This window comes from Sitophilus oryzae, unplaced genomic scaffold, assembly GCF_002938485.1.
Source record: "Sitophilus oryzae breed Bouriz unplaced genomic scaffold, Soryzae_2.0 scaffold_1869_pilon_pilon, whole genome shotgun sequence".
Lineage (NCBI taxonomy): Eukaryota > Metazoa > Arthropoda > Insecta > Coleoptera > Curculionidae > Sitophilus > Sitophilus oryzae.
The window spans coordinates 136007-149047 of record NW_022146578.1 but is presented as its reverse complement, the minus strand read 5'-3'; the positions used below and the strand labels follow the sequence as shown (position 1 = coordinate 149047).

At 30.9% G+C, this 13041-nt stretch overlaps 1 protein-coding gene across 1 annotated transcript in view; it reads right to left on the bottom strand.

Moving 5' to 3' along the window:
- The window catches only part of LOC115883289 (adenylate cyclase type 6-like), a 171493-nt gene that overhangs the window by 72104 nt on the left and 86348 nt on the right, over positions 1-13041 (bottom strand). Inside the window, 2 exon segments of the mRNA XM_030901619.1 lie at positions 7235-7327; positions 12864-12985. Coding sequence (XP_030757479.1) covers positions 7235-7327; positions 12864-12985 — 215 coding nt within the window.

Below are 13041 nucleotides of genomic sequence, written 5' to 3'. Positions count from 1 at the left end.
AGTTATAGGTAGTCAACTAACTTGATAAAATTTAGCAATTTTCAGAGTTTATAGTAATGTATAGAAAAATAAAAATTAAGTAAATGATAAATAATAGTAAAATGATAATATAAAAATACAAAACACATGCGGCACTAGATGTAAATTGTCATAGGTATTTTATTTAGGCTACGAGCCATTCTAAAACTTAAGTTCGTATAAAATTATACATCAAGGCATCACAATATTTGTGTATATTTTTGTTTATCAGTTGCTATTATTTTAACGATACAACTTTTAATAGACCGAGAATTTCTCTTTCAAAAAAAGCGCATACTAACAATGAACGATCTTGGTTAAATATAAAATTCGTTAGGAAATAAATATATAACAAGCTATAGTAATAACAGAATTTAATGTTAATTTAATGTAAATTTAATAATAATATATAATGTTATATTATAATAATAATATATAATGTTATAGTAATATAATATGTTAATTTAATAATAATATAAAATTTAATTGTCACTTATTCAATTATAAAAATCAATTTAAACTATGATTTATGAAAATTTGATATACATTTTACTCATAACATATTGGGATATGGTGGTCACTCTATTACAGACAGCACACGCTTTTGTACATTCTTACAGAGCTGTTTTTGAAAATTAATTTCATAAGGTAATGATAGTTTACTGTGTCCACTGAATTTTGAATGTATGGTATTTCATAAATGGCTTCTATTTTTTATATTTAATGAGCATACAACTAACTAAACCGTGTTTTATCAAAATAATTCTTATAATTTGGCAATTTTTGAGTGAAGACTGAAAGTTGACTGAAAGAGAGGGCAAATTACTTTAGGAAATGTCGAACGAAAAACAAAAAAAAACTGTGTGGGTGCAAGCGTTTAAAAAGAAAAAGACATTTTTATCGAAAAAGTTGAATAATAAAGTGTGGCTTTTGCCAATTCTTTTTTCTTTTTCTTTATTCATATTAAGAATATTTAGAGTTCTAATGATAAAAAAGTTGGACAGCAATAAAACGTAATACATAATTGCGGTGTTCTATAGCAATCCTACACATTCTTTTGAACCCAGTAAACTTTGTATAAAAATCTGATCTAAAAAACAGATTAGTATTTTTTGTTACGATATCGGAAAGTTAAAATATATTTGAAGCATATAATATAGATTCATTAGGATTTTATGTTTAGATACGATTTCAAACTGGAGATTTTTAAATTCATTGTTACAATATTAGAATTTGCCTTCAGTTTAGATGTTATTTGCTGTGTAGTGAGGTTAACCACATAATGTAGTCGGACAGGATGTCGCGTTGTACGGTATTCGGTAGTTCACTGTACCTCAAATTCGTTAATAATGAATTTATGGTATAGGTAAATCGAAGAGAAATATTGCTATAAATCAGTTTCAAGGTAGAAAGTCGGCTGATAGACGGCATATCAGCATTATGAAAATGAAAATGACAAATATTTTATAGTCGATGTTGTATGTAAAAAAATATTAGTACGGTATTCCTCAACCAATTTAGCATTTTTTTGATTAAGGACTTTTAAAAGATTAAAAAATTTCTGATATTATTTTAAGATTAATAAGAAAGAAAAGAAAGAGTAAAACAAGAAAATGCTTAACGTTTCAGGAGGTATATCTCCTCCCATCGTCAGAAGCAATAATAAAAGAAGCTATACATTACTACCCTCCACAGATGCCTCAGCAAGATATTTTTTTCTTTGTTCTTTGTGTTTTTTTGCTTCCGACGACGGGAGGAGATACACCTCCTGAAAGGTTAAGCATCTTGCTGCCCGTTTGGCAAATTTTTTTTGTTAGTAAAATACCGCTGACAAATTGGTCTCCGTGGGATCAACACACAGGTCTTTAAAAAATAATTGTTTTATTTTGTAGATATTCTTCTAGTGGCAAAATACCCAGAAGTTTTTTTTGAAGAAATAAATCTGCAACAAAGTTATAGACATTATTTACTTAATCATTAATAAACCGGTTATTATTTAAAAATTAATCGATATACCGGCTATGTCTGAAAAGTGGTTCACCCCTATAAATTTTTTATTTTTTCAGATAAAACGAGATTTGGTATGTTAATGTATGACATAAATTAGGGTTGATTGGCGTATTCAATTATTTTCGATAAAAGTTCGTTTCAGTGAAAATTACTACAACTTTTGATTTTTAAATGACACTCTTGGTATTTTTTACTTCATTTTATTGAAAATGACATTCTGAATAGAATGACATAGCATATGGCAACTTTTGACATTTTCAATTAAAAAAAAAATAGGATTTTAAATTTTAATTTAGAGTTCCATGGCCATAACTGTACAATTTGACTCGAAATACCAAGTGTGTGGTGTCAAATTATTTGTATTGTTTTTTCAAAATATGCTTATAGCCGCCCTCGTTTCATTTGAAAAAATTGTGGTATGATTAAAAATACGATTTGGACATATTTTATCTGGTCAGAACAAGACACAAAAAACGTTAGACGATCAAATCTATTTTTTCATGGCTCCTTGATTAAAAATTAGTATTTTCAACACAGCAACTCTAAATTTAAAATACGATTTTATTTTGCGAGAATGTCAAAAGTTGACATTTGATATGTCATTCTATTCAGAGTGTCATTTTCTATCGAATAAAGTAAAAATATATTGAGGATGCCATTTAAAAAAAGTTGTAGTCATTTCCGGTTAAACAGGAAGTGACCGAAGACAATTGAATACGTTAATCAGTCATAATTTACGTCATATACTAACATACCAAATCTCGTTTTTTTATCTGAAAAAATCAAAATGTTATAGGAATGAGCCATTTTTGAGACGCACTCGGTACACCTGAGTATTTATAAACGTGTATGTTTAGTAAATTCAAACATTCAACTAGTTAAAAAAGTATTTAGTTAAAAAACCGTTTCATGCTACACATCTGAAAAGAATGATATATTACGTTAGGAAAGAAATGATCTGGATCAGACCGTAATTTATTTCACGAACCGCGAAACGAGGCACAAAAAACCTGTTTGGGTGGCAAGCGGTCATAAAAATGCCAGACATTTAAAAAGGAAAAGACATTTTTATGGGCAAAGTTGAAATATAAAGTGCGGTTTGCGCGAATTGTTTTTTCTCACGAAAGGGGATGCGATGCTTGATTAATACCTAAACGGAAAGCTAGTTTTGTTTTTTATTCATTCAATTGATGCAATTTACATTGTTAAATACATAATATCACAGATAACATAGTATACTACTATATGCCGGGTGCGTCTCGAAAGTGGCTCACCCGTAAAACTTTTATATTTTTCAGATAAAAAAACGAGATTTGGTATATTAGTATATGACATAAATCAGGATTGATTGACTTTGTTTCACCGGAAATTACTACAACTTTTGATTTTTAAATGGCACCCTCGGTATTTTTTTACTTTATTCGTTAGAAAATTAGACTCTGAATAGAATGACATCATATATTTTCCGAAATCAAAAATTGATTTCGGAAAAGGCCAATATCGCTCTGAAATTCAGCACAGGATTAGCAGCGCCTCAAGAGAATTCTGGAAATTAAAAGACAGGGTTTTCTACAATCATGACTTGAGTACAAAAACGAAACTTGCAGTGTACCGAGCAATAATAATCCCCACCATGTTATATGGAAGCGAAACCTGGGTGGCGTACCGCCGACACATGAACACATTAAATAAGTTGCAATAGAGGCACTTTACACAACTCTTAAGAATGAAATAGATCAATCATGTCTCAAACGTATTGGTTCTTGAAAAAGCTAACTGCGAGAGTATTGAAGTCATGGTTACAAAACCCAGACTAAGATGGGCTGGTCACATATGCAGAATGCAAGAAAACCGCACATCAAAATCACTGCTTTACGGTGAGCTTGTAGACGGTAAGAGGAGGCCAGGTGGACAACTCAAAAGATACAAGGACATTTTCCACGAAAACTTAAAGGGGATTTACATGCAGAATAAGTGGGAAATAGCAGCTCACAATATAACTCAATGGAGAAGAATTGTAAACTCAGTTAACAGCGACAACCAAAAAGTTAAGTGGCAACAAAGCAATGAAATTTTTGAATTTCCGGAGTGTGGTAGACAGATAACATCACGTATCGGGCTTTTCAGTCACAGAAAAGGCCATGAAAGAAAACGCCTTGCGTGACCATCTTCTGATGCATGTCAAATACTCGTCAGCGAGCAATGGCAGTATCTATGTATGTATATCATATCTCAACTTTTGACATTTCCGCTTAAAATCGCCGTAAAAAAAATTCGCTCCTATTTTAAATTTCTACTAGAGTGCTAATGGCTGTGATAAAAAGTACTAATTTTTAATCAAGGACCCTTAGAAAAATATATTTGATCGTCTAATGTTTTTTGTGTCTTGCTCTGACCGGCTAAAAAATGCCCAAATCGGATTTTTAATCATTTTGGGTGGGTCATTAGCATATTTGGAAAAAGCACTTTCTATGAATAATTTGGTACTACATACTCGGTATTTCGAGTCAAATTGTCGTTATGAACGGCATGTTACAATTTCAAACAAACCCTATGCAAAATTGTCAAAAGTTGACATATGATATGTCATTCTATTCAGAGTGTCAGTTTCTATCGAATAAAGTAAAAAAAATAGCGAGGGTGTCATTTAAAAATCAAAAGTTCCAATAATTTCCGGTGAAACAGGAAGCGGCCAAAAACAATTGAACATGTTATTCACTCCCAATTTATATCATATACTAACATACCAAACCTCGTTTTTTTATCTGAAAAAAAAAATGTTATAGGGTTGAGCCACTTTTGAGACGCACCCGGTACATAATTACTATGTTTCTGTAATAATATGATAAAAAGAGTAATGGTAGTGAATAATGAAAATTATGGTACGTTTTAAAAATAAAACTTCAAATTATTTTTGTTGGTTATGTTCATAATAGTTTTGACAGTTATATAAAAATATACAGAAAAAAATATACAGTTATACGAAATTATTATACATAACACATACATACATGATTATTATACATTTAGCGTTTTCATGTTTTTCATGCATAAAAGGTATCCAAAAATTTGTTTTGATATTTACTTATAAAATTATTATTAATAACAACGCGGAGTGTAATGATATAAGTCTAGAAAAATTTTGAATTAACAAACTGTTCAACAAAGTTTGGAATACAGTCAATCAGTTCAAGTCAAACACTATTCCTAATCTCAACAAAAGAACCTGATTAAGACTTCACGGTCCTAATGGAATCAATCGAGTCTTACAAGTTTTTCAACTTTCGTCGTCTAGTTTTCTTTGTATTTTTTATCTTGAAGTGACCGACTTACAGTGTAAATAAACGGAAGTAAGTCAAACAAAGTTGACAGTTTTTTAAAGATATAAAACATTTCCCATTAGTAAATGTACACTTTCTTTTATTAAAGTAGGATTTATTTTACTCGTTACTATTTTAATAGCAGAAGAAGATATTCTAAATCGCAACTAATTTCGATGTTTGGTTTAATTCAGTATTTTTGTATGTTTCCATTAAAACTCGCTGCTACTTTTTTCATTTCCGGTTAGTCGTTAGTCCAGTCAAAGGATCCAGCCAATCATTTTCGCAATTAAAATATTACGCTACACTTTTCTCTAATGATTAATAAATAAAGTTATATTGTAATTTCTTGCATCTATTTCATCGCGTTTATATTCTGAAATAATTCAAATCAAAAATACTGCACAATTCTGAATTATTTATTGATAATAGTTAATTAGGTCAATATTTTTCTGCTGTGGGAATCTAAATGAAGAAAGCTAAAGTATCATTATGTGTTTCTTTAAAAATTGAGCAATTTAAAATATATAAGAAAAACATTTCTGAGACTTTTTTTTTGTTTTAAATGACACAAAATGATAACTAGTTATTAAAGTTGGACTAATTAGACAGCTATCTTGAAGTAACGTCAGACATATCACAGTCACATAGATTTTATCAAATAATAAAGATCTACTCAGATCAAATCATGTAAATGAAAATATCTAGGAAAGTCTTTGTTTTAGGGGTAGGTTTTTTGATACCCCTGCATATATTTAAGGAAGGAATAACATTTTTCTGTAAAGTTTATTTCTCTACCTTTAAACTCAGCACAAGAACTAATTCTGAAAAGTAATGTACAGAGTGTTAATAATCTATTCTATTGTAGCATGCAAATTTAAATATCTTTCAATATCTCAAAAACCAAAGATTTTAAACATATTTAACCCTTATAATAAATACCTTTTTTTGGGCCCAAGAATCCAAAATTGAAATAAAATACCGGATGTTCCATAAGAAAAAATATAACTTTGGTATGGATCTTAGTTCTGAAACACCCTGTATATTATAAATAATTTTAAATTGTGCACATTGTCTCCCCACATATACCCCTAAAATATTTTGTTTCTACATCTTTCCGTTTTCGTATAATCAACCGAGGCGAATGAGGTGCTCCACCCTGTATATAATTTTGTCTCACCCTGTTTAACTTTTTCTCTGAATTAACCTACATATGTTTGGTTTGGTTTGGTTTGGTTGCCTTCGAGGCGTATAAGAGGCGCCACCCTGTACAGCCTCTATTTTGTTATCATAGTGATAAGATAAGAAGAAAATTAAATTTTGTTCAATTTAAAGAAAATTAGTTATAGATTTAATAAAACGAAATGAAATACCGTATGATCGAGTCCAGTTGGCTTGGAAATCACGATCGATGACATTTCCCATATAATTTTACATATAAAATGACAGCGATTTTCATTTCATAGCCATCGCTGACGCCGTTTTTATTCGATCATACTGTATAATAGTACAAAGAAATATGGGGATTTGTTTTGGGAAGCAATATTTGAATTTAGCGATTTATTTTCTGTGCCGGCAGAATTATTCCATGAACCAAATCAATTAATTACATCCGCTCCCACCGATTTGACCAAAAATAAACGATAAATCATTGTCTCTTCATAAAGCAAACTTTCCAACATAATCAATTAGTCCAATTCTAACAATGCCCCCTAACTCGACAAACCTGAACTATAAGGTTTCGAACTAATAACGGAAACAACACTCATAAGTTTCCGATCGCAAACTTTTCCGCTAGCGAATTTACGGAGCTTTTCTTTTATTTCGTGTTTGTATTCTAGCCGTGTGGGCAACGGTCAACTTACAAAGTAAATAGCTGGGCTTACCTGGCAAACAGTTCGTTTAGAAGACGGACGAGCTCTTCGGCGGTGCACTGATCGGACAGGGTCGTAAAACCACATATGTCGGCGAACAGGATGCTGGAATAGAGTGTGAAATATTAGATCACGTTTTTGCTTTATTAAGATTTAGTTTCGCATTAAGACAATTGATTTTATTTTTATACTGTGTAATCGATTGAAGACTACGTTACAGTTAGATGTGGATATATAATATATGTTGTAGTTTGGTGATACAGTTTTTTTCGATCATATTGTATATCTGTCCCAGAAAGTTATTCTAAAATGATTATTATACTTTAAAACTATAGTATAGTCTATAAAATGAATAACTTTTTTAACGAATTTTGACCGTTATTTTTTTACCAACATGACAAATATAAAATCTCTCTATCAAAAAAGTTACTGATATTCTTTAAATTGAGCGCCTGAACGAATCAGATAGGTAACTCTTTTTACTTTCGTGAAATAGAAAAGGAAAATAATAAAAGAAGTAACAGTCCTTCCTTTTCTTGCAAAAATCAACACGAAATGTCATAATTGTCAAAAGTAAAATGTCATTAGCTTTTGACATTTCTAAATATCAGGCAACAAAGAAAAATGCATGGCCGCAAGTTGCTAACCTAATAAAATTAACACTAGAAAGTCCGCGGGAACTGTCAAATTCAAAGTTATTCGTTTCACAGACTATATACTCCACTTTATAGTTTTCAAACAGATAACAGCTTTTTTATAAAAAAAATAAGAAAAAAAACTAAATAAAAAGATAAAATAATAAATAATAATACTAAGATAAAAACTTATTACTAAGGTTATTTGATGTATCGTCACTATTTTGTACTCGTATCATTTTCTGTTAATACAGGGTGAGTCTTCAATAAGTATAAATATTCTTATGGGTAGTGTATGTCGACTCCAGAAACACGTCTACGGTTTTTTTTTCGCGATTTTGTAGAATGTTAAGGAGGGGAGTTAATCACCGCGACTTTTCACAGATCTATTGTGTTCCCCTTTCTTGGGTTATACCGAGTTATAACTCATCATAAAGTCTCAGGGCTTTAACAAAAGCCAGTATCTGAGACGGCTCCACAGAGGCCAGCTCTCCATCTTCGACATCAGCCATACCAAAGTTCATGGCACAAATGGTCTTGTTCTTGGCGCACCCAGTGATAAGGTGTTCTGGTGTTTCCCCATTTCCCCCACAGAATCTGCATTCGCCTTTGTTTCTCAGCTTCAGCCTACTAAGGTGTTCGTTGAGGAGACAGTGTCCTGTTAGAAACCCCGTGACAATCCGAAGATTGTTTTTACTTAAATCAAGGAAAACCTTTGATTTTTTCTCGGTCGTAAGTTCTGAGGAACTTTTTCGAGTGTTTTAGACCGTTGGAGGACACCCATTCCAAGTGACGTATGGAGTCTTCCAGATTCTTTAATTCTGCTTTCAGTTGGTTCCCGTTTGGATAACAGAACGGTTCTGGTCCAGTTAGTGAAGTGTTCGCTCATATCCTAGCCAGATCATTTGCTTTTTCATTGCCTTCTATCCCTTGGTGAGCAGGTACCCAGAGTAGGAGGATTTTATTTTCTTTACCTAATTTGTTGAGCTTCTCTAGGCATTCTTTGACTAACTTCGAATTGATGGTTACTGAGTTGATCGCGTTAAGTGCTGCTTGACTATCGGATAGAATGGCAATTTCCTGTTTTCGATAGTTTCTAAGATAAATTGTACGCATCTTTCGATAGCGTAAATTTCTGCTTAAAGGATACCGGGGTAGGTACCCATTGGTTCGGAGTATTTAGTTTTCGGCCCAAATACTCCTATCCCTGTCCCTGCTTTGGTTTTGGAAGCATCAGTATACCACGTGATGGTATGGTCTTTTATATGCTGAGTAAGCCTTTCTTTCTTCCGATCCTTTTTATTACTCAATACTACAGTGAGGTGTTTCTCAAAGTTGTAAATTCTTGGTATGTCATCCACTGGGAGTTGGAGAAGTGGAATTTTCTTTTTGAGGGTGTTCCCAGCCTCTGACCTGAAAATTTTCCCAGTACTGTTTCCGTCAATGACCATTCTAATCATTGTCGCATTGGAATAAGTACCGACGACAATGTGCAGTGGTATTAGGTCTAGAATGACCTCCATTGCTGCTGTTCGACATGTTCTCTTGGCACCTGTGATGCAGTTTGGCACAGACATGCCAGTCTCTGTACTTTGCACAGGTTTTGCCTTGCTGTACCCTGCTCTAGTTTTAATTTTAAATTATTTATTTACAGTATTTTTTTAAATTTATTTACATTATTTAATACGTTTTATACAAACGAACTTGGCATAATCCATAAATTACAAAAAATACATTTATATTCATATTAATAGAATATGTATATATTCATCTTTAGAAAATTTGTATTTTAAAAATAGAATTATAGGAGGTGAAATATATTAAATTCTGCTTTACAAATCGCTGAAAGATAGCGCCACTAGAAACTGCAAGGAGAAATCGTGCGCCTGCATATATCAACGACAAGTATGCTGCAAGAGAAACCTAAGGAACAATTTATGTGACATTTATTTCCTGCAAATAACATTTTTATTTATTGCTTTAATAAATTCCAATAGTTTTTGCTCTTAACTCCTTAAACTATGAAACTCATTTTTTTATTAAAAAGTATAAAAATTATACGGCTAAATAAATAGTTTAATAAGTATTTTGCAGCAAAATATTAATAAATTTAAAATGTATTTTAATAATTTTCAGATATATATAATTACTTATTAATATGCTATTCCGATATTAATTAAACGCAGGAGATTTTTTTAAAAGTTAACAACATTATTAGAAAGTTATTACTTTTATTTGTTAACAATGATATTACTTACTATCATAATTTTATAACAGTTATATTGTATTTCATAGTCAATGTAATAACCTACTTATTATAAATTTTATAAATAACAAAAAAAAAATTAAAATCAAAGAAGCGATTGCCATACATTACTAACATCTACAGATGCATGCGCAATACAGTTACTTTTATTAGATTGAATTAAGAAAGCCGCTTTTATTTTTCTTTTAGAGGCCATTGCTTCTTTCATTATAATATTGGCGTTATTAAAATTTATTCTGTGCCCTGTGTCCCATAAATGCTGACAAATCTTAAATTTGTGAAAATAGCCCTTTCTTAAATAATCTTTATGTTCTTTAATTCTAACATTTAAGGGTCTAGATGTTAAACAACTGATATTTTTTTCAGACTTAACCTAACTAAATTGTAGATAAAAAAATATTTATAAATATTGTTGTATAATCCATTTTAACTTAGAGATAATTGTGTGTATTTATTAATTATTTAATTATAATTCGATAATATAATTACAGGGGTTAGGGATATAATTGTAATGAATAAGGATTAAGAAAACACCACTCCAGTTTGAATAAACTGATATAAATTTATTATATCTTATTATTTTTTTGTATTGTTGTTAGCTGTCACACATTAGTGTTTTTTTTTACGGAAATATTTAATGTGTTTTATGAGAAAAATAAAGCAACATGGACCAAGCGATACAATAAAACGGAATAAAAATTCTAAAATAATATATTTAGCTCGAAGAGACGTGATGATGCGGCCTCTAAAATTAATGATAGTAAACTGGATAAGGAAGCGGCAGAGAAGATCAGCAACATGTAATTAATTACAGGCATAAATATCAGATGTTATGTTAAATAAAAATGTCTTTTGGGGAAGAGTTCGTTTATATGGGGTGAAGTAGTTAGTTGTTTTAGTAAGTTTATTTTTAATAGAACTGGTGCTTCGTCTTAGCTTAAGATGTTGCCTACTATTAAACATTAGTTTTAATTTTCTTAATAAACGATATACCTATTTTTTTCTCTATTTACTTTAGGCTCTGTGATTCCAAGGTAGGATTAGTATAAGTTATATCCCAAAACTAAGTTATACAATTATCTGAAAATTCTATTACACAGATGCAAAAACACTCAACGGAAAAAAAATTTAAAGTGATATATTATTTTTATTTTTAGCCCTATTTCCTTAATATTTTTTTAACAAAATGTATTGGAATATATAAACATTAATTTGTAAACTCGGTCTATTCTAAAATTTAGTATTTGACACTAGTACTTTAGTATTTATACAGGGTTAATCGAAGAGTTGTTTTTTACCTTATCTTTAAAACACCTAAAACATTATTTTTGAGTCAGTCTCCTGAATATTTTGTTTTAAGGGTTCCGTACCCAAAGGGTAAAAACGGGAACTCTATTACTAAGACTTCGCTGTCCGTCCGTCCGTCCGTCTGTCACAAAGGTCTATCTTATGAACCGTTATAGCTAGACAGTTGAAATTTTTACAGATAATGTATCTATGTTGCCGCTAGGAGAACAAATACTAAAAACAGAATTAAATAAATGTTTATAAATAAAAAAGTTCTTTCACTAAACATTATCTTTTAAGTAAGAATTTTACATAGAATCTTTCAAGTCCTCGGTGGCCGCGTGGTTAAAGTGTTAGGACTTTACGCTGCTATGATGTTGGAGCCGTAGTAAGGCAGGCGACTTTTTTTTAATGTTTTTTTTTTAATTTTTACATATATGTTTACATATTTATCTTTACTTTTTACATATTTATTATTGATTAATACAATTTTTAGTAATGTGTTCCTTCATTTTTTTTAAATTACTTATACGCGCATTCAAAATTTCAGCTAAATCGGAAAAAAAATAATATAGTGTCTAATGTTGTATATAGGGGAATTAAAACAACTTTCGTTGCACATCATAATACGACCACCAGCAAACTCCATAAGATGACGCATGGTGTCATTGATGACGTGCAACGAAAGTTACATTTTTGATGTTATTCTTCAGATTGGTATAGGTTAGTATATAGAAAAATATAAAATATATATAGTAAAATATAAAATATATATATAGTAAATAGAAAAAATTTGTGATATGGGTGAGTAGTTTCGAAAATTAAAATAATATACCGGGTTTTCATGACTCTGAATGACCCTGTATATTTGCAGCCTCATTGGCAGTATGAACCGACGTCTACAGGCAGTTATAGCAGCCGGGACAGGCAATACAAAGTATTAGAGTATTTTTTACTCTTTTTAGTTGTTTTTCTTTGTTTGTACCCTTAGTTATTACAATTATGTTTTTTAATATCCTTAGTTCTGTTAGTGTTACAAATATTTATTAACACCAAGCCTGCATCGTTACTTTTCAATGTTTCTTAAATTTTAATATAAAATTCTAATGCAGTGTTGATGTGGTATTACGACAATAGTCACCTCGCGATATTAAAAAATAACATCATAAGGTAATGAAAAGATAAGTAAATTATTGGTGGCAGGTTCATTTCGTTAAAATTAACCAAGACATTGTGTTGACATGAGTCCAAAAACAAAACGCTCAGAGGAGTTTCTGATCGAAAAATAATGTTTTAGGAAAAATTACCCACGAAATTATTATTCCACAGGGTGTTTTAAACTTAAGGTAAAAAACAACCCTTCAATTAACACTGTAGAATCAGCCAAATACTAAAGTTTATACAAAACTGAGTTTATGAATTATGGTTGATAGATTTATATAAAGTATATTACCTTACGTTCTCGTGCCTTTGAATGTAGATTTTGTGGAATTGTTCTTCTTTCGGCTGGCCAGCAATATCGGCTTTCATTTCCATCGCCACGTGCCTCGGAAGAACTGACAAAAGGAGCCTTTCCTGAAAAGAAAACATTTTCTTCACCATTGTTTTACTAAAATACGTCTTCGCATTGT